Consider the following 22986-nt stretch of genomic DNA (forward strand, 5'->3'; position numbering starts at 1 on the left):
TTCATACAGACTACAATGGTCCACTGGTATTATTTTCAAAAATGAGTTACATACTATAAAACACTCATTTGGCCTAAATCCACTGTAGAAATGTCTTAAAAAACAAACAATAAAGAAGTCTAAATCAGTCCCCATGTTTCTGAGCGCATCTTACTTCATCCTCCCTGCACCATTTCATTAAATAATACTTTATGGAAAGGGGAAAATGTAAATATGGAGAGGAAACAGAAACAAATGTGTTTGCTCAGCGAGAGAAATAAATGCACATACAATTGAGTTTAAAAAAAGATGGCACATTTATTGCAACATAAATGTTATATACATTGTGTTTTTCTGTTTAAAAAGACAGAAAATTCAAATTCTCGTTGCCGCAGTTTTTTGATGTGCATCGACAATACCTTTTCATTTGACACAAGAACAAATCGTTTATCAATCAACAACGGAGACTGGAGAATAAGATGGAGTTTGCACTTTTAGGAATCTGGAGCTCGTATAAAGCCTTTTTAAGCACTTGACTACGAGCAACAATTCAACTATGTTCTTGAGATGCCATTTGTAAATTTCCTGTAATAATGAACAGGTTATCGGAAATAACCGCACATTTTACTATCTAATATAGTAAAATAAAGTAAGAAACTTTTTACTCAAAACTTTTGCTTTCAAAAATCTAGAAAGAGTAATATTTAGAATTCAAGAAATATTCTTACAGTATTATTGTATAAAAGACTAACTACAGTGAAAAATAAGCCAAATGTTTTTTTTTTCCTTTTGATTTTCTGTTTTTTTCATATATTATACAAGGGAAAGCATCTGGGAATACAGAAAAGTCTAACTTGGCAAACAGAGGAGCAAAGAAATATAGGAAGAACAGGAAATTAAAAAAACGAAAGGAAAGAGCAGGAAGTGGCATACATTATATCCTCAATCAAAGTCTGCCAACATGAATACAAGCTCAGGAATACTGAAATGAAGAACAAGGCCACATTATCAGTCAGAGAATACACAAAAACATTTTAGTTTTTTTTTCCACTAAAACAAAACAAATCATAATTTTTTTTAAATGTAAACTCTTGTTGTGGCATCTTTTATTCTAATTTAAGTCCCTTTTTTTGTACAGAATAGTCATTCTGAATGTGGCAGCCTTGTTTAAGGTCTAGATAATGATAGAAGACAATTTACAAAGAAATGAATGGAATATAAAGCAAGTCTTAAGACCAAAGACTTCAGAAAAGGAGAAAAGGAAAGCATGCACACTGATAGGGAAAACAAAATAAAGCCATGATCAATGTCTTGAAACATAAAAGAAAATCCTGTTAACTGCTTTTGTTCATTATTGTGCTACAGTTCTATGATATTCGAGAAAATCCATGAAATATCTAGTCTGTCTTATTGTACTGAGTATCTCACGGCTTGGATAGAAAAAAAAATAACTTAGATGTCCTCTCTGCTGACTGTAACCGGACATTATAATGCTGGAAGAAATTACTTGTTACAACACAAATAAGCAAAACAAACTTCTACTCAGAATAACTGCGTCTGAAATGTAAATGTCTTGAGATATGAACAAAAAGAAAATTAAGTGACGTGTTCATCAGGCCAGGAGAATATGTGGTCGTCGTTTTATTTTTACTTCATCAAGCGATCTCTGGTTAGCTGGTGGCGTAAAACATTATTTAAAATGAAAAAAAGCCACCTCTGTGCTGACTTCAGGAGTATGTAACTGTCAGGAGGCTAAACAAAGACAAGAATCTATATGTTGCGGCTTACATTTAACACTATATGGCAAAGGAACTGAAGGACAATGAAGTCATCCTTTCCTTTAGTTAAGACACTAAAAATATGCAGGGAATGCTAAGGTTTGCAAATAGTTTGCTCTCTGTATTTTCACTGCTCACTACCAAGGAAAAAAAACACACAAACAAAACAACTAAATCTGAGCTTTTTTAGTAAACCTAGAGTTTGCCATTCGTCTGTCACCTTTATAGACAATATTGTCGATGCTAATGTAGTAGGGACAATTATTCCGCTGATCAGTAGCACAAAAACTGCTCTAAACTACTCAGAAACAAATATAGGTAGTTTTGGTTACACATATGGCCAGTAGCAGAATGAATAAAATATAAATATAAATAATATATCTTCTTTTTTTAAAAAACATGGGGCGCTTACGTCTTTATTTCTAACAATCTAATGATCATTTTCAGTTGGGTATAAATATTACTCTAGACTGGCCAATAAATTAATCTTCTCAGTTCCCAAATATTTTCCCCTCATCTCGGACTCGCCAAAAATTTCCCGGGGTGGAGTGCTGAGTTTTAACAGTGACACTGGCAAACTATAGATCAACTGAAAAGCTGCTTACTTCTCTTTGAATTTACTGAACTTTTCCCTTTAGACATACACTTTATAGCTCAATAACATAATAAATAGAAAAAAAAAGAAACAGACAAATAAAAACAATTGCTGTTACAATGCATTCGTCAATTCAGTTTAGGCACAAGGCAATTTCCACATACGGATGGAGGAGATTGCGGAGTCTCTGATTGTTCAGAAGCAAAACACTTCTTGCAGACAGTGATATGTGCTGAAGATTTTTCTTGGTGGGGAAAAATTTGCAGATGGAAACTGGACACGGGGAGCCGGACGCTTGGTTCTTCTTCAATCTTTCGCTTCAAGTGGTCTGTCTCCTCAAATTGGTGTCACAAACTGTGAGTCCTGTCTGTCACTGGGGAAGCAAGGTCACCGACTCAAACGGGACAGAAATGATCTGGATCAGTTTGATCTGGAGAGAGGAACACAGTGGTCAGAGGTGTACATCAATAATCACGCAAGGTACAAAACAAATTCTATTAATAGTCTTATATTTTAGGTTCAAGATTACACCAAATGGTTGAATTCAAAGTGATATTTTGACTGTTTCACATTTTTATAAACAGATAAATCAACATAAAAGAATCGCTAAAGCCGTTTATCATTATAGTTCCTACTTCTTCAATGTGAAGAAATCATTTTTGGTTTATATTACTGAAGGCATTTTATAAACAGAATAAAAAATAATGTAAAGAAGAGAAGGCCATAAGATAAAAACAAGTTTTAAGACGATACTGACTTTGCTGGGATCTTAAGATGATCAATTAATCGACTGCTTGAGTCAACAATAGTGGAGTGAGTAGAAAATAGAGGTGAGAGTACCTGTCTGCTACTCAGAGGTGGCCCATGGGGTTAGATGTGTCAGTCAGGCCTGGATGGACCCCTGTGTGGGCTTGTTGGGCATCACCGGAGCCCCCAGACACTTTTTCCTCCTCCCTTCTCTTAAGGCAGGCCGCTTTGGGGTTCAAATTCCGCTCTGTAGGTCCAGAGAGACAGAATAAAACATTGTTCCACCTTCTAATTTCTACAACATATATACAAATAATAAAGCTTTGATCTGTACATTTTCTGTTTATTACACCAAATCATGAGTGATATGAATATCCAGCATTTCAGTGAGTGAATGAAGGATTAAGTATGATGATACAATGTTTTACTCTATCATTACTAACTGTAATATCTATAAATACAATCATCAGACAAAAATGTAATCAGCAGCTGACTTGAACAGCTTCCCAGCAGTTTCTCTACTGGTGTTGTGATATTTTGGCTGAGTATTGATTTTTGGCAGCTTTGTAAGTGAAATAGCTTCCTATAAATCAGAGAGCAGCTCTTTTTACTGCAGTTCTCCTCCTTATTTACAGTATCCTTTCTGGATGTGATGTAGCACTGACATTTCAGTTACTGCAACAGTGCTAGGGTGAAGCTTTCATTAGCTGGACACTGACCTCTGACTTGCTGCTCCAAGTTAAGTATGACAGCCACAGCCTGATGGAGGATGAGCAGTTTAGTCTGGGGCTTCTCGCTTTTCAGGTGCAGCTGGCACATGCGACCTAGCTCCTTGAAGGCCTCGTTGATGTCTCGCACCCTTAGGCGCTCACGGGCGTTGTTAGCCATCCTCCTCTCGCGCTCACGCTCGGCCTTCTGCTCCGGATTCAGGTCCTCGTCTTCAGTGATGCTGTGGGAGAAAGAACTGTTTTACTGTTAAAGGCTACAGAAACAAAGCAAGACAAAATACAAGTCTTCCTCTCTCTCTCTGACTCAAAATAAGAAACCTACACTAACAAAATACTGTCTTTATTTTTATTATTTTGGAGGGATTGTATGCGTTTATTACAGCAGAGAGACGACAGGAAAAGACATGGGAGAGAAAGAGAGATCAGAAACACAACATAGCTCACCTCTAACCCACAGGGCAACCCAGCCCAACAAAATTAAAACTAATCTTCACTGAAACAGTGTCATGGCTGCATGCCGGCGTGGCTGATAATTAGCAACTGATCTGTAATAATGTGAACTCATTACGTTGAAGGACTAAGTGGCAAGTTAGATTATGAAGTCCCACAGTACTACACATTGGTAAAACGACATTAACAGCATTAATTGTGTCAACTTAATTAACTAAAATGAATTACACACATTAATGTTAGTGACAGCTAATCAATATAACATAACACAGATTTACTTTTTTGACCTGGGGCTACATGTAATTCAGTGTCAGCTGTGTGCTTCTGTACTTATTACCACTGCTGCAAGATTAATACCCAGAACATGGAGGAGAGTACCTGTCCAGGTTCAGCCTATCAGTGTTAGTATGTTTGCTTTTGTCTTTTCATTTTTCTCTGTGTTCCTTGTTAAAAGGTATTGGTTTTGTAAGTTATGCTAACAGAGACTTCAGCATCTTAACTATAAAAAAGTTGTTGTTGCAGTTCTGTACTGACATCATGAAAACGCTGAGATACATATAGTGACATTTTGTTCAAAATTATGTAATGTACTATGCATCGACTGGAGATCTCTCTACGAGGTTCCTGCTCAGGCCTTATTCTCTCTTTGTGCCAACTGTACTGTTATAAAATCATTAAATACATACAAACATTTCAGTAAATATCTTTCCCCACCAAACATCTAAAACCCTAAATGATTTCACCATTAGATCATATTTTTGACTGTTCTTACCTGGTGCGTGTGCCTGCTCTGGGTGTCCTCATATTTTTGTCACTCTCATCATCTGACTTGTCATCAGTGGAGAGATTATTGTGCATCTCATCCTTGTCCTGTTTCTCCACCTTCAGCTCCAGGGTGGCAGGCACCTGGCCAGCCAGGGCTGAAGTAAGACCTGTAGCAGACAATATAAATGTAAAGGTAAGATAGCATTCATACACTGAACCACTCAGCCATATAATAAGTTGATAAGCCAGGGGAAGGGGGTGTATCTGACCTCTGAATGCTTCCAATTGGTGGTTGAGTTCTGTGCTGGATGTGGAGCTGGCGCTGGCCAGACCTCCGTGGCTGTTGTTGAGGCTGGCAGCATCGTCGGCGTGGGCACCACCCTGCTGCAACACAGACAGGAAGGACATCTTCAAGAAAGGAAGCAGACATTTGTACTTTTTAGTAAAACATTTTGAAATTTTGATTTAGACTGGATGCATCTGACAGCCTGTATACATTGAAATATTTAAAATACTCATATGAAAAGCTATTTGTTGCAAACAGAGTTCAGGGTCTAATAAGTAATTCCAAACACTGGGGGGTGCTTTGGTGATTTGATTCAGAGTATTATGTTGTAGAATGCATAACCAAGGGTAAAAAACACCAAATAAGCCACACAGCCACCTGTGTAACTTAGAAAAAGAAAAAATACCAATTTTCGACCCATTATGAACCTCTCTTTATTTGTCCCTGTTTATGTCATGTTATGCTGCTGCAGTGACATTCTCAGGCTTTTCTCTCTGTAAACACAACTAAGACCAGGTCTGTTTCTCATGTCTAAAATGAGACAAGTCCTTCTGTGTTCTGTTTTAAAAGATGTCAAGATGAACCCACTCTACAGTCTGATCATTTCCTTGTTATTTGCTCCACATTCATAACATAAAAATGGTCAACTCCCACCCTCCCACAAAGTCCCTCCTTCCTGAGGTTTACCGCATGTTCTTGAACTATTTGATTTCCCCTCTGAGAACCAGAGAAAGGCGGGGAAATCTTGACTGAGGTTGGACGTACTCCCCTCTTTTCTTATGGAATGTGATCCCCAGTCACTGTTGGCCTCTGTTAACCCCGCCACCCTGAGGCCCTCCCCTTCCTCAGCGCTACGCTAATCTTTGCTGTGCTCTCAACAGGTGTCCAAACAACTCTTTGTCTGGAGGAAGAGGAGGGAAGCCTGGGCTCTGGCAAGAAAAGAACGCTGCCATTTTCATGGCTGGGCCTGATTACCATACAGCTGAGGACCTCTATTTGGGTGGAGGCCGCGGGTTCAGACACACGTTTCCAACGATTCAGATTTCCTGGGTTGTTAAAAAGAAGTGATGAAAAGAGGTGGAAGGGGGTAGAGGGCGGGGTGTCAGCCGGAGTAAAAAGCCTGTGGCTGTGCCGTGCCGAGGCTGGTGAGCTGTGTCTGAGGGGACCTCTTCCCACACAGGAAGTGCTGTGTTAGTGCAGACACAGTATGTTCTATCTCACAGTCGCAGTCGGTCAACATCACTGCCACAAACAAGCTCTCTGTAACAAATACATCAAACTGAGCTCTTCTGACAACCAAGGAAAAATTTGTGCGAGGGGACAAAACGAGATCCAGCGACTTCAGCGTTAGAGTGAAAACACCCAAAGACAGAAAACACAGAGCCTTACAACAAACAAGAAACTTTAACTGTATTAATGTTGGCAAAGGAGATTTGAGACCACAGACCAGAGAGGGACATAACAAATCCTTATAAGAAGCTGGAACAAATACAGTGCAGCCTTAATGATCAGCCAACCAAACACAAGTTAAATCCTTTTGGTGAAAAATAAACTAAAATGAAACTATTTCTTTTTCTTCCTTTTAGTTGAATTAAATTTCAAATGGGCTTCAGGAGAAAATATTTTTATTAAATATGTGTTTGTGTGTGTGGGAATAAGTTGTACATTTGTGTGTGTTTCATGGAGCCTGAGGCTGGGTAATAGGAATAATGTAACGGTACTAGAGATGAAACAATTAGTTAATCAGCAGCAATTTTTATGATTGATTAATTGTTTCACTTTACAAGAAAAAAAGGCCAAACAGTCTCTAGTTCCTGTTTTCCAGTTGTGAGGATTTGCTGCTTGCTCTGAATATTTTGGGTTGGTTGGACAAAACAGGAAATATGAATACATTATATTAGCCTTTAGGAACATTTAAGGGGAGGTTTTTCACTCATTTCTGACCAAGCAATTAACATACAAACATACTGTTCCTGATACCGTTTCTCATTAATATTCAATAAAAAAACTAAAAAACTGTATGGCTCTACTTTAATGTTAATTAAATATGTTTTTCATCAGACCAGGGCTTTACATAATATGAATTAAAAAAACATACGTTTAAATGTACTTATGTTTATTTGTAAACTTTTTCTTCAAGTATTTGCATCCCGTATCTTTCCAGATTAGTAATCTGAACTCGTTAGAACTAATTAATCATTGGTTTTTTTCCTGTGTGTGACTAACATTATTTCAGGCATTAACACCTCTGGATTACAGTCCCCCCGTTTTAATTTCCACCGCAGATGTGTTCAAGTATCTTGACTCTATAAAATGAAATACCTCGGATGGAGGATGATGAATACATTTTGATTTATACTGAAACTCTGTTTCTCAAAAGGTTTACATTTTAACGTTAAAAGGAGTGCAACACACAAACACTTCCTACATCCAAAGTAAAACTTCACTCCATTACGCCTGTTTTTCTCATTTTTCTTTCACCCTTGTGTATACAGCCGCTCTCAAAAGGAGGGTGAGTCTTAGGCCAACCATTACACTTATGGAAAATATGTCAGGATAAAAAACTGCTCATGTGTGGAAAATGTCTAGTTTTTATACATGGCAGCAGACCTGTTTTGAACAGGTGGCAGAAGTTTTTCTGTGTTGCGAAGTTGGACAAATAACATATACGAATACGCCAAAGAAATGTTTTCTCCATCACTTTATGGAATATCCTGAATAAATCTAAATCTAAATACTTGAAGTTCTCATACCATCGCTGCTGTCCGACTTGGAACCAATGCAGAGGCGGGGAAGTTTGCACCAATGGCTGCTATTGGCCCATTTTGTGCCTGTCCCAGCAGACTGTGTATGTCGCTGGGAAGACTGGCGGTGGAGCCCACTGCATGGTTCCTCAGAACAAGGATTGCATCATCCAGTCTGTCCAGACGATCCTCCATTCGAGACTGGGAGGACCAGAGGGATTGAAGAGTGAAGGGTTAGGGAGAGGGAGAGGGAGGATAGAGGGGAAGAGGGACAGAGCAGCTTAGTATAAGCACATTAGGACAAAAATGAAAAAAAAATGAAAACACTGATTGTATGGTGTGGACTTGAAAAGAAACAAAAAAACATCTGAAACATAAGATAAAGAAGGCAATTCAAATACAAGATGAATTAAGCCATTTCAGCTTGAGTTGTAAAAGTCAACAAATGCCTTCATTTGTGGTTAAACTGAAAAAAGTGACAGATGCAAAAAAGCCACTTGCAGTGCTTCAACAATCAATTTAGAATTTAACATCTGCACCTAAGCTGATTACTGCAAGCTGGGACGGCTAAAAAAGACAACATAACATGACAATATGGCAAAACAGGCACAAAAAAAAAAGAAAAAAGAAACTGCATTTCACTTTGAGGAATATGGACTGCAAGTCAAACTTGTGAGAGAAAACAAAATGAGGAAAGACGTATGGGACACGTGATGAGTAAAGACTCTATCTGAAGAGTACCTCGCAGACATCCTTTAAGAAAGACATGGCATCCTGGAGATGCTCATGTAACTGCTGATGAACTCTGTTTTTCTGGCAAAGTCAAATAAGAATAAGACAGGATTATGAAAAAAGATCAGTATCTATAAATACTAGAAACACCCTGTGGATAGAAATTGTTTTTGTAAAGACACACAGACAAGAAGTGCAGGATTTGGAAGGAAGCACACAGCTGCTGACAGTTCACTTCGTAAGGATGAAAATGTTCATTGTTTGCACATTTAATAACCCCTTCTACAGTATTGGTCTTTTCTTTGGGTTTGTAGGAGGTGTTACACAAAGTTCACATCCTCCACATCATATTTAATACAATGCACAAAAGTTTCTTTACACTGGCTCCCCAGTTGTGTGTGTTGTTATTTCTTTGTCGTAATAAATATAGTTGTTGATAAAAAAAAGGGCCTTCTCTGTTGTCCAGTATCACCCTTGAGTGATACAATTATAAAGCATCATATTACTTTGTATTTTTATATTCATTTTATCCAGCTGTGTCTTTTGCCTTTTTTCAAGGGATATGAAGCAACAGGCCACTTCACAGGAATGGATAAAGATTAGTATTAGTATATATTAGTAGTATATATTTAAAGATAGCCTGATATAAACTACTGTCGGTGGCCCACGAACAAGATTAGTCATTTTGACTGTAATCTAAGGCTCAACTTGCATGTTTGGACAGTTGTTCATCACTGTTTTCTATAACTAATGGGGCTTTCCAAATTATTCCAAAGTATTTTTTGACTCAGCTACCAGGGAACTATGATCCATCTGTTTATTCCAACAAACTTTTAAACAAATCATCCTTTGCTCCCTGCTTGTGAAATCATTTTTTCAATAAAACTGTAAAACAGTAATGTGAAGTCCTTGGGCATAAAGTTTAAGCATCCAAAAGGTTTTTTGTTTTTACAGCTTAAATTTAAAAAATATGCAGTGACGTGTAAATGCAAAAAGTAAAAAAAGTCAACGTATTTGACCATGGGACCTTCTTGAACAAGCAAAGCTTTGAATATACTTTATGAGAAAGTTAACATCGAAAAGAATAACCCATAGTCAAAATTTAGGGGTCAGTGAGTATCTGAATCAGATTTAAAAAAAAACTATTGTCAAAAGTCTTAATCTACCAATGTTATTCACCAAAAGTATAAAACTGTGAAATATAACATTAAACATATAAAAATGTTGTACAAACATACTTTAAGCTGCCTTTATGTTATACATTATGTCAAACAGGACCTGAATTGTGTATTTTGTTCCTACATTACTTTTATCAGCAGCTAATTTTCAGGTTATCTGATATCATTCACTCGCTTTGTTAGCTTCACTTGTGTTCTCTCGCTTATCTTCGGTGGCCATGAAGAGACAAAACAAAGCTGGAGGCAGAGTGGGAGGAAACATGTACATGGTGATGTTCAATATCGTCCCCACATGCACTTGGCTGACTGAATGGAGCCATGTGATAAGATTGCCACTGGAGTGATTGCGGCCTTATAAAGTCATGTTCCGCATTTTGAGCAATTTTGTAGATTATGCAGCAGCATGTCTCTGAAAATTGTTTTAATTGATTAAAAAAAGCAACCAAAACGTTTGGGGTTCAAGATGTTTGGCAGACCAGCAGAGAGCCAGACAGTAAGAAGCTTTTTACTGCGGCAAACACAAGTGTGAGTTAATAACTTCATGTCTAATAATGTCAACGAGAAAATAGACTTTTGAGCAAACACTATTTTAATGAATCTTTATTGCTACATTTCTATTTATCATGAAAATCAGTTTGTACTTCTGTCATAATAAGTGCTCTATAATTCAGTATTTTGACCTATAATAAACCTCCTAGTAGAAAATGTAAATGCATGACGTGCATCAGGTAGCAGGCTGGATGAAAGCTGATCTGTCGCTCCGGTCGCATGGCAGCGAAGGAATCCCGGAGAAGTGGTTCAGCAAACAGCTGCCACCCCCACAACAGCCCCCTTAACTAAACCCATCCCCCAACTGTCATCCCCGTCCTGGCCCACGGAGTAGAGGACAGATGGCAAGCCCCAAGGGACAGGTATTGTTCAGTTTGGTTATCCCTCTACCCCCACCTTCCTCAGCAAAACATTTGTCAAACAGGAATCTCCCAGTAATGCTAGCTCAGTCAGTTCATGGGTAACTTATCTAAAGTGAGGGAGCTTACCAGCGAGTGAAGGGAGTTCTCATAATTTGGAGAGGAGGGGGTCTGTCCACTCGTGCGTGGCCACTGGTTGGTACCTGATGAGATATAAAGAGATGTAGCGGAGGCCAGTGTTAGCGATGACTCAGTCTCATATTAACATGGTTGATAGATGTATCCTCTCCGCTGGGTACAGTACTATAAAAACTAACTGACAAATACAATAACACGCAGTCATAACACACTGACATCCTAATTTTCTGGTTTCTTGTTATTCCATATGGGATATTTTTATCTTTTAGTGCTCTACTGCATCACTTCCTGATGGCTGGACTGCATCCTGGCACATGAGACAGCGGAGGGTTTTGTCTAAAGCACACTTCCACCCTGAAATGTAGGCTGCACATTAATAAGCATAAATATGAGAGGCAGGGAAACTAACATGAGCACTGACAGGTCTGATTTTGAAACTCTAGTTTTCCTTCACACTTCCTCTTTGCTGGAAACATTTGAGTTTCTAGAAACACATCAGAGAGATCAAAAAATGCAGCGTGATTGAACAATGTTTCGGCACGTGGCCTTCATCAGTTTTTGATGGAGGAAATATGCTAAGCATCTGAGTTCAATCAAGTTTATACTCTTGTGTTGCCGAATTATGTTTCTCTTTAGCTTTTGGTCGGTCAAACTTCAATTTGACTGGCAGTCAGTTTGTGTTTACATCTGGAAACCATTGTTGTACCATTGTTTCATTTATACTAATATGTCCCATAAAGCCAAATCTATTATGGCACTTTTCTTCTTTTCATTCCAAATGAAAAAATCATACATTTTAATCATGTAATCTAACTATGGAGAAATTGAATATACTCTATAGGAGATTACAATTTACCTTTGACTGGAAGAAGTTCACAGTGGAGTTTCTACATTTATTTGAGCCAAAAAGTTAATCTAGAGGCCAGTACAGGAAAGCAAATCAAGCTGATTTGATCTGCTGAAAATTAGTGCAAAGGAAAAAGGAATCCACATCTGCTCATCACATTTTCAGTTTCAGTACAACATTTCTTTCTTTTTCTTTTTCTGAAGCACAATCAGCCAAATAACCTGTCTGCCATGTGCAACAAGAGGCGATGTTTTATACCATCAAATAACCCTAATGGGCTTTGACAGTCATGAAACCTTTCCAGGTTATTTACAGGATAGGATGTCTGTGGGCCTCTCCAGCTCACGGCTCTCAGTGCTCTTCTGGTGTCTATTATGGTGGATGGGTGCCAAGGCCAGCCTACATCCTGGTTAATGGAGCCCACTGTAGCGCACTCTACAGATGGAGACTTTGTTTTGGTTATCTATCATTTAGGGTGTATCTCAAAACACATTCTTTGGTACTATACTGACTTCTTATAATAGCAAGGCAATGAAAATGCACACAAGGAGGAGGGGGATCATTTATAGCAGAGGGGCTTGGGGAGCGCTGACCGGGATCAAACTTTATTCATACATTTAAAGAGTATTTTAAAAGCTACAACATGTAGATCCTAGTGTTCTGAGTTTCATCTGTGAGTAGACTGATGCAATATTTTTATTCCTAATTGGTCTGTGTTTGTTTTTCACAAATCAAGGCTGATGTGGTCTGACCAAACACATAATAAACAACCGAACTTGACACCATGTTTTTCAATAGCAGCACAATTACACTGACAGAGAAGAGAATGAGCACCTAATGATTTCTTTGACAAACACAAGAAAAAATAACGCCTCCCTTAACCTCAAGAAACTGTTTAAAATACGTTTTTCCATTACGTCATTCCACTGAAATGTCTCACTAGATTTCTGTGGTCTTCTATAGACTCACAGCCTTGGAAAAAATCAGACTTTAATTAACAGACTATTACAAGTGATGCTGGAAGAGGAAATGAAAAAGCCTCTGTTGTGCCTGAGCTTTCTCCCAGGTGAGTGAGACAGGAGCTCCACATGAGCCTCTGCTGGCTGGTGGCTGTGAAAAATTAGCCTGGGGCTCTGGTCCACACGTGCACCAGAGAGGGCTAATTGAACAAACCGCTCTTGAGTAATGTTGCTGTATATTGGTGTAATCCTAATGATAAATGGATTCTCAACAGCGAACCAAATTTTGTGCCAATTTCCAAAATATAGTTCTTTTTCTAACCCCATGAGTGTAATAAGGGGGAATAATTAGCAAAACTATATTAATTTCCAATAATCCCAGATGTATTTATTTTTTATTTCTTACATATATGAATTCCATTAATAAAAAAATGACTGAACTTGTTTACTTTATAAATTTGATTTCATTATAAAAACTTATTATAATATCTAGTAACATCACAAACACAGTGTCACAGTATAATAGCTTAATAGACTATAAATTACATTGTTATGCTGCCAGGTGTGGCATGCTGTACTGTAAATAGGTCAAGAGGGGGATCTCCCTATGTGAGGCTGTCATAGTCTTCATCAGCTGAGTCACAGCAACCCTCCTTCGCCCACTGGCAGATAAACGAGGCCTTTTGCAGCCTGGTCTGTCTGTGTGTGTGCGTGTGTGTTGGGGGGAACAGCTGTCCATGGGGCAGGGCAACAGCTGAGGATGAGGGGGGCATACGTAGAGACAGCTGTCGCCACTCCATTACCACACATGACACAACTGCCCGCTCAAACAACACACTGGGCTTTCCCTTACTGTCTCCATTCATTCACTTTCCATTACTTGCTCACCTCTTTTAACAAGTCTGGCAATCCATGGTTTCCTTTCCTTTTTTTTTTTTACTGTACTTAACAACCCAAAACATACAATTAGGAGCCTCCTTTTAGGTGTTGTCTCCACTGTATGGGTTGGAAGACAGGCTGTTTAATAACTGATTTCCTGTTTTCGTTCTCTGCATTTGTTGCACACAATGAATAAAATTCAGAGGGAGGCTTGTTTGTCCATCCTCAAAAACGAAGCTGACATGAAAACACAAACTGCCAAGCACTTGTTTGGAAAACAAAATTATGTATCAATAAATCTACTCCCTAAACTTGTGTCTTATTACAAAGTAGGGCCATGAGCCACTATTATAAGCCATAAAATCTTGGACAACAGTAACAAAATTAACTAAATATGAAAAGCTTTTCAAAAATGTATTTCAAGACCCACTTCAAACATTGTCATAACAAGAGTTTCAAATCCTTAAGCACCCTTAAAAGCCACAGCTACAGCTCTTTTTCATTTACACTGGGACCTTGTCATTAAAACTTCATTTCCATCACTTAAAAATATATTCCAGCCTCAGTCAACACTTATTCTGAAAGCACTTGTCAGCTCGATCTAAATTTATGAACAAGAACAAAGACCCTCCTAAAAAGCTGAGAGCCAAAACTGGTGTGTGATGTCACCGGGAGTCTATGTGAAGTTGGTCTCTCACCATGTAAATAAAGCCCATGTTGTGGACACTGGACCGGCAAGTAAGGTACTGTTTTAAGGTGCAGGTGTATTGTTACAGTCAGGACAAACTTGATTTGATGCTTTTAGAACAACTCCCATCACTTGTGTGCTCGTGGACGGCAGATAGAAAGCAGCTTAATGTTTTTTGTACATTTAATAAAATGACCTTTTTTTTTGTACCATTTCAAATACTTGTCATAGCTGTTGTTTACATGGTTGTGCAGCCTTAACCCAGACTAAACTAATCTTTCTTTTACAATGGATTAATGTAAAAAAATAAAATAAAAATGGCATTAACCGCCCTGGCACAGATAAAGAATGGAGAGTGAGAATGATTAGAGCGCCTTTATGACTAAAAGAGGTAGTAAATTAAGTTTTAGGGAAACTCCACATTCCACTCTGCTTAGGCTTTAATAGATCCAACTAATGCACCAGATAGTAAACAGTATTAAATTAACCAAAATCATATTCATGAATGCCTTTTAATAAGCATGGCTATTCCAGATCAAGACCTAATTATAATACAATCTGATGTGTGTCTGTTACAGGCTCTTTGTCTATTAAAAGCCTTCATAATGTAGTTTTGGTACAGTACAACAAGTACATGTTCTATTATACAGATAATATCTTATGAGATTAAATGCTGGTGCTCTACCTGGCCTTCCAGACGGGGTGCCGGCAGCAGTCACCACGGTACCTGCTGAGGCAGCACCTGCTGTGGCTGTCAGAGGTGAAGGAGAACCCACAGGTGTTGACGGGTTGGATGGAAAACTACTGCTAGTGTGATCAGGTGAGTAAATCTGAGTAAAGGAGAGAGAGAGAGAGAGAAGACTCATCATTAATGCAACACAAGCAGTGGTAAATAAAAATTAAATAAACATCACTAGTCGCGTTTCTTCATATTTTTTACAGCTGTTACCATCTTCAAGCCAAAAATATAGCATCAATTATGGGGATTTTACTGCCAGGGATGTAATAAAAATGCTCAGTGCATACATATGAGCCGTTAGTCATCTGTGCTCAGAGCACGGCCTTAACAAAATGAACCATAAACAATATTCACTTTGATGTCTGACTCTACTTTGGTATTGTATGTGTAACACAAAATATAAAAAGTTGCTCTTTACATGTACATCTATGTATGAAACCAACAAAATATTAACTATTTATTGCAATGAAGTAAAAGTGGAATTCAAAGAAGTAAATGAAAGTTCTGATTTCCACATTTCAGAATAATAAAATGGATAAATCTTAATAATTTAAATAAGCATGCTTAAGCATAACAGATTGAATTAAGGTTGCACTCTGAAGATTTGTACACTTGTATAAAAAACCAGTGCCTGTACAAGTCACACCAGTTATTATTCCTCTGTGGCTTCAAAAAGTGCAGACACCCAACCTGGAAACCCCGTTAAGCCAACCACAGTAAATCTCAAGGGCTGCATTTCAGACTGCACCAGATATTGTATTAAGAACCATATATCAGATTCTATTACGATTTAACTGCTGTTTATTTTCGTATGTTTCTAAACTCTCTAGGACAACTAGGCCGAATGCCTTGGTTTTCTGCATGATGCCACAAGAGAAGTTTAACAGACAATTCACGGTAGCTATAATGTGAACATGCATCCTCTGCTAGGTTACACCGAGGTCACCGAGTTTTAGGATGACATGTCAATCACAAGGGAACCAGGAGATTACCTCTTCAGAACTTCCACAGGGATTTCATTTGTTTAAACAAATGCTGGATTAAAGCACAAACACATCCCTGATTCCCCCCCTCCGTAATAAGAGGATATTGTGCCATAATGGAACATGTCTCAGAGAACTGAGGGTATTACTGGTGGATCCTGAATAATTAGCAGAGAAAAAAAACAGCAGATCCACAGAGATTTCTCCTCCAAGTTAAGATCAAATTGAGCTTGCAGGAAACCGTTTGACTTCTGCAGGGATGATAGAGCACACTCATTATTAATAATCTCCTTATTCAATCTTGATCTCTGGGCTTTAGTTTTTCAATCAACTTGGAGTATCAGGATAGAGGTTTCACTGAAGTGTGTCACAGAGTGTGGAGGAGGAGGAGGAATCGACCACTGTGAAAGTGAAGAATGGCTATTTATGTTTTTCAGCACAGTGTTCCTCTCAGCACAGCATTTTCATTCTCTGTGTTTTTAAGGAGGATTAATAGTGTGATCATCACTGTGTTGGAAACCAATAAGACTCTAAACATTTTCAAATATTTCTTAGTTTCTCAAAAGCAAGCCGTTTATGACCGTGACTTCTGACCCGGCAATATATGACTTTCCATTCTTTTCACTCACTGGCTACTAACGGTGCATTCAAAGTGAAACATGGCTCATTTTACTGGAATAAATGAAGCTCCGCCTCATCATCAGTTACGCTCCCGCAGGCGGCATGGGGCCAATAAGCACGGCCAATTTAAAAGGGCGGAGAACAAAAGCTCTACAAAGGGCGGCCCGTGGAGTTGAGCCACAGCAGTTATAAACTCCCCTGTGCCCCCTACTCCATCCACCCACCCCCACCCCAGTCCAACCGTGTCCATTTCACTCCAGCTTTGTCATGCTAATAGAATTGAGTCTGCAAATATAAAGGACTTAATTTGTTATTACCATCCCTAAACTCTCATATTTTGTCTTTACACTGGTAAAAAAAAATATTCCTCCTACACGGACAGCTTGTGCAATGGTGTGCGAAATAAAAATTTTGCAAAAATCAAATAGCAATATGTCCGTGCGCACATGTTTAAGAATATTTAAGGAGATTTTTTCTGAAATAACACGTTTTAGAGTCTTAAAATCAAAAGGAGCTTGTAATAAAGCAGAATTTATATCAAATATCCAATCTGGTTACTGCCTATGTTACATCTGTCCATTCATTAAATGTTAAGGGTCAAGGTAAATGTTAAACTACTGGATGGTTTCTCTTCAATTTCTATTTTTATTTCATAGACAAATTCCGCTCTTAGGTGAAAGTTGAAAACTGAGCGAAGCTGTCTTTTCAATCATACTCGGAAACAAGTCTTGTGCCAAGGTTAGACTATGTGAACCTTCAGGCCAACTTAGAGTTTATTGTTATACAGTCTCTCTTATACTGTAACTATGAGATGATGGAACTTCAGGTCACCATTACACCGAATAGAGACTGAATTTAACTAAAATGAATAGACTATCAGTCAGCTGATGTGTGTACAACTGTAAGACATATTTCTTTCCATTATAAACCTCTTTGAGCAAATTAAACACTTACCATGATACATTACAGGATGTCACAGATATCCAGGGCTGGTTTTCCAAAGTGAAATGTAATCCACTGGCTTTAGCATTTTCAGTGTACCATACTCTTTCTTGAATACTCTTAGTTTAAGCCCACAATTATCCAGGCTTAGGCCAAAAAACAACTACAAACATGTCCTCTGGGCTTTTTTAATCAGCCGTCAGTAAAACACTTAATTCCTCGCCTGATTACACAGGTCACCTTCTTTAGAGTCAGAAACAGACCATTATTCTATTTAGCAGAAGAACCTAAAATTATTTTGAGAGTATGGGTGCACAGAAGTTAGACGAGAGCTTCACACCCTGAGACAAGGTCAGACTGCAGGGGATGTGTACTGTAGAGACTTAGAGCCAGATTGAGAGTGTTTTCATGTGTACGAGTATCATCAGGTTTTTTCAGGAGTGTCCAAGTCAAGTCCAAGTTGAATGGGGGGCTGTAACTCACCGAGGCTAAAGCCTTGCCCAGTGCATCTCCAGTCTGTGAGCTTCCAGTGGCGTTCCCCCGATTTGCAGCAGCTAAGAAAACACAGAGGGAGGCTTTGTAACAGCAAACTCAGACAAATGAAGTGTGGTCACGGTACACAATGCAGCTGTCCAACTGCCTGACTCACTACTTTCGACAGAATGGATGTTTAGCAATGATTACACCGGGGGGTATTGAATTAGTCATTCTGAGCAGGTAGCTGAACAGTTAACAGGAGAACGTACCCATGACCCCATCGGCTGCGTTGGCGGATGGGGTGTGTGCCGCGGTGACGAATGGTGAAGTGCTGGTGTTGCTCCGGTGGAAGCTGGACATGGGAGGAAGACTGGCATTGATGTCTGGAGAGACTGAATGTGCAGGGTAATTCTGGAAGATGAGAAACAGAAACACTATTTTAAGTCACAAATGCATATGTGTGTGGGCCAGAAAGAAAGAGCTGATTTATTCTCTGAATTTTATATTCTCCTTTGACATCTCCCAGGCTGTGATGAAGCAAAAGTTACTGGTGGGAGGGGGCAGAGATAAAGAGAGGGCAGGCAGCATCTGCAGGCTCCCTGTGATGCCCAGCCAGCTGAAGGCAGGCAGGCGTACAAGACCAGATCAAACACTGACACAAAGAGGGTCAGCAGTGTCTTCACTGATAATAACCAGACAACAACTTAAGACGCATACACCCACTCCAACTGTGCTGAGCGGGTGGAGGGCTGAAAAAGGATTTACGTGCTGTATGTGCTTAACAATACACGTTAGATCTCTTTCCTAAGTGTGATGCAAAACAGAGTTGCTAACGAAAATTCATCACCACGCTGAGGTATCACCAGCCGACAGGTGCTGCTTACCAAACGATCATGTGAGTGCAGGCTGCTGTAGTTTCCTGACTGTGGCATGTGAGATGAGGATCCTGCGAGCATTCCCCCATAGCCGGGCTGACTGATCCCATTGGACGAGTTCCAGGGGTCAGAAGAGCTGTGGGTACCATCTAAAGATAATAAAGGAATCTTTTCAGCATTTTATTGTAGACAACATGCACTTTAGTTTTGATACAGTGCCAGACGGCGGCTAACCTCCAACCCTACGCTTAAAACTTCATCCAAGGAGTGCTTTTTCATTTTTTTTGGTCTTGGGACTGAAACATGATCCTTGTCCTGAACACAGCTGAGATAACACAAAGCTAAAAACAACAAAGAAGTCTGTTTTTCTGTCTAGATCTGGGAGTCAATCATACTGAAATAAACTACTAAAACAACTCCTGGTAACATCAAAACATCTGTATTGAAAGTAGTTTTGATGTCACATTCATTGTGATAATTGCCACAAATGATGAAATCATAACACATGAACAAATTACATTCTTAAAAGACAAAAAAAAGCCCAGTGAATAAAAACAGTACTTCAATGCCAACTACTGTAGACAAAACAGAAAATAAGAAAATCTAATATCATTTTGAAACCTGTGATGTAAGAGGACAAAAAATATGATGTTAAACTCTATTCAACTGCAGCTCCGCACAGTTATCTGCAGGGTAAATATGGGAAGACGCTTTTGTACTTACCAAAGAAAGTGCTTGCAAACATACTGCTGGAGGGTTTAGGAGAAGAGTAAGACGGTGAATCTCTGTTGAAGTCTTCTGAGTTTGGAGATGGTGCGTACACCTGCCGTGAAAACATAAATGTGATTAGTGTGATAGCCTGCAGCCCGCCATGCAGCAAAGCATTGTGGGGTCTTTCCAGAGGATTATTGTAAAGAGTACAGAGGCATGGCTGTCACACATAGGACTGCCAAGTATGATGATACTGAGACCTATAAAAACGGACATTCAGAAAACACTTTCAACAAAAATGCAAAGTACCATCACAATTAAGAATTTGGGTACATAAAAGTATGTGATTTTACACACGCAAACACTTTAATGACTAGCAAGCAATCAAGCTCATGAAGGGAGGAGTGGATTAACAGGGGTATTTGCATTTCAGATCAACTCAACCTCTAATGGAAGTATAATGATACCCGCTTACATGCATAGACTAAATGCCTGGCAAATTACAGCATTCCCAGAGAGGCAGAAATCAAATAAGTGGTACAAAAAAAGCCTGCTTTCCTTTCTTTATATTTGTACCTGCACACTGGTGGTGGTAGTGAAAGGAGAGGCACAATGGGCATGCTGTTGTACAGCTGTGTGTGTGCCAAGCTAGGGCGGGAGGATCAAAGAGACTCGAGGCCAAACACCAGTGATGTGGTCTCTGACTTCATCCACTCCAGATGGAGGGAGTGAGGGTAAGGGAGAAAGACGAGGGAGGAAAGCAGGTTTGAACAAATTCCCCCTCCCACAGACAGGGCTGGATGACCCCACCGTCATGTAACACTAATCAGAGCCAGACCTGCCAACTAGATTCCACCTGCACATTTCAAGCCCATGTGTCCCGTGCTCAGCACTCTTTTAATGGCCATGCATCGTACTCAAATGTTGGCATTAAGACAGCTCACTCCTCAAAGATCAGTTTGTAATGCCTGTGGATGCAATTACAGCCACAAAGGTTGTTTACTTGGTTGTTTTATGACACAGCGCTGATGGGAAATATGCCCACAACCAAAGTATATAAATTCAATCACTCGCTTGCGCACACGGCAACATAATATCAATACAGAAGGCAGCTTAAGTGAGACTCAGTGCTGTTGGGCTTTGCTGAGTGAGCTGGACTCCAGCGTGTTGTTGTCTGGGTGTGTAATTAAAGTGCTGTGGGCAGGGTGGGGCTCTCATGGGTCTTCTGGCTTACACATGTGACCAGGGTTCATAGTAGTTCCATGGTGATCTCAGGTTAGCCTCACACAGGAGCCTGGGCTTTTGTCTTTTGCCTCTGTCAGACGCTCAATGGGCAGCATATGGCAGCAGATAATGCTAATTGTCCTTTTTACCCTGGGCTAACCAGTCAAAGCATTAATAAACCATCCCTAACACAGGGTGCCTCATTCCGCCAGCCTATGGAAGAGAGGGCCCGCCTGGGTTTCCCTTTTACAAGGCCATTAATTAAAAGCCGTCACTCACACGGATCAGCACACCAACACAGACCTAAACCAGTTGTTTGAGCATCAGCGGGTATCTTTTATTAAAAAATAAATTCCCCCTCTGTGCCCTGTCGTTCACCAGAGTTCACATATTCTATATTCTGAGGCTCACTAGCATAAAACAGTATCCTTGCAACAGAGTTCTGTTTTGGACAAAATTTTTGCACCAAATATTCAATAATAAAATCAACTCAAACAGTCAACACCAAAGTTGCATTCACTTAGCTTCTATGTAAAAAATAAGAAATTGCAGAATAATGCATGAATTAAATCACAAAGACGAGCCTAAATTGTAATAAGTAATAATTCTACCTCCTGATAAAAGAATGATAAGCTATGAAGATTTATGACTTAAGCTAGTAATGGTAGAATAATACCCTGTTTCAGTAAGAGAGACTGTATGTGACAACAAGTTCTGTAACTTGGTTGCACCTTTCAATAGCACTCGATTGGGAAGTGGATATATCTGCCTTTGTGCACCGCCTTTGAAGTTCATGCCACACCGATCGAAATATCAAATGTTAAAACACAATCTTTCAACTTACACTAAGGATGTAACATAATAACAGGGAATAAAGAGAAAAAAATCATACTAAGGAATCTGGCTAATGGCCAAGAAGCTCAAAAGAAAAGGGTTCAAACGCACTCTTAATGGCGTGTCCTGTTTTGTGCTGTATGTCATCATCTGGATACGAACCATATCTCTGGGGCATTTTGTTTCAAGTCCAAATCTTACACACTTACAAGGCTTAGTGTGCACGACAGACACAATGCCTCCTCAAACTACTGCTCAGCTCAGCCTGCTTTGAGGGGCGTTGTTCAACATTTGTGCGTGATACCTGCCAATGCTCTCTGGAAAATAAAGGGCTCAGTATTTTCATGCATAAAACTGTGACATTAAAACCAGTCTCTGACTTCATGGCCACGTTTTAATAGACAAACTTAGTTTGACATCAGGGATGTTTTAAGCAAGATACAAGTTGCCAGTGCTTTTAGTTTGAAGACACTCTTATCTATCAATCAATCTTATTGTGCTAAAATGATACTTGAACAAATGAAAAGGACATACCTTACATTACCATGTAGAGTGTTTAAAATTGCAATTATTAAAATGTTCTAAAGCTTGTTCATTGTACTCACATAGAACTGTAATATAAGCAAGTGAATGCTCTCACACATAAACAAATTAATAATTTACAGTTATACATATACAACAGCTCACAAGCATAGATAGTAGTAATAAACTCTATTTATTTTATTCATTTATTTACTAAAATAAATACCAAATAGAACAGAATAATATCCATCCTATCAGCCACCTTGCAACATTTCACTAACAAAACCTCAAAGCACAAAAATATGCATTTGAATACACAACATTAGTCTGTCCTATAATAGAAACATGTAATTGAAAATCCAGCATGTTTGGTTTTCTTCTTCTTTCGCAAAGCAGCAACATCTTTTATCCAAGTGCACATTCTGACAGCCGAGCAGCTTACTGGGAGTCAGGTCCTCTAAAAATAGAGCAACCACACTGCAGAATAAAACCTCCCAGTCGTTAATACCACAAAAATTTGGTTTTGGCATCAATGCAACCTCATTAGCTACTCACAACATGTGCAACATATACAGCAGTATACGATAGGCTGACACACAAACCCACCACCACACTACCCCCACTCTGAATTTGTGTTGCACACGCACCTAAGCATGC

At 39.1% G+C, this 22986-nt stretch overlaps 1 protein-coding gene across 8 annotated transcripts in view; it reads right to left on the minus strand.

Annotated features, from left to right (window-relative positions):
- Window positions 1-277: 277 nt before the first annotated feature.
- Window positions 278-22986, minus strand: part of tcf12 (transcription factor 12) — a 75541-nt gene continuing 52832 nt past the window's right edge. For 2 of the 8 annotated variants that reach the window (XM_051379316.1, XM_051379321.1), the window contains 13 exons: window positions 19762-19861; window positions 19048-19187; window positions 18433-18574; window positions 18170-18240; window positions 15087-15231; window positions 11020-11093; window positions 8814-8885; window positions 8082-8273; window positions 5312-5450; window positions 5050-5209; window positions 3819-4048; window positions 3193-3346; window positions 278-2782 (listed from right to left, as the gene is read on the minus strand). In XM_051379316.1, the coding sequence (XP_051235276.1) occupies window positions 3204-3346; window positions 3819-4048; window positions 5050-5209; window positions 5312-5450; window positions 8082-8273; window positions 8814-8885; window positions 11020-11093; window positions 15087-15231; window positions 18170-18240; window positions 18433-18574; window positions 19048-19187; window positions 19762-19861 (1608 nt within the window). In that variant the 3' untranslated portion in view covers window positions 278-2782; window positions 3193-3203. Of the gene's footprint in view, window positions 2783-3192; window positions 3347-3818; window positions 4064-5049; window positions 5210-5311; window positions 5451-8081; window positions 8274-8813; window positions 8886-11019; window positions 11094-15086; window positions 15232-18169; window positions 18241-18432; window positions 18575-19047; window positions 19188-19761; window positions 19862-22986 lie in introns of all 8 variants that reach the window. The other 6 variants (XM_051379320.1, XM_051379323.1, XM_051379318.1 and 3 more) reach the window with 5 other exon arrangements.

This window comes from Dicentrarchus labrax, unplaced genomic scaffold (genome assembly GCF_905237075.1).
Source record: "Dicentrarchus labrax unplaced genomic scaffold, dlabrax2021, whole genome shotgun sequence".
NCBI lineage: Eukaryota > Metazoa > Chordata > Actinopteri > Moronidae > Dicentrarchus > Dicentrarchus labrax.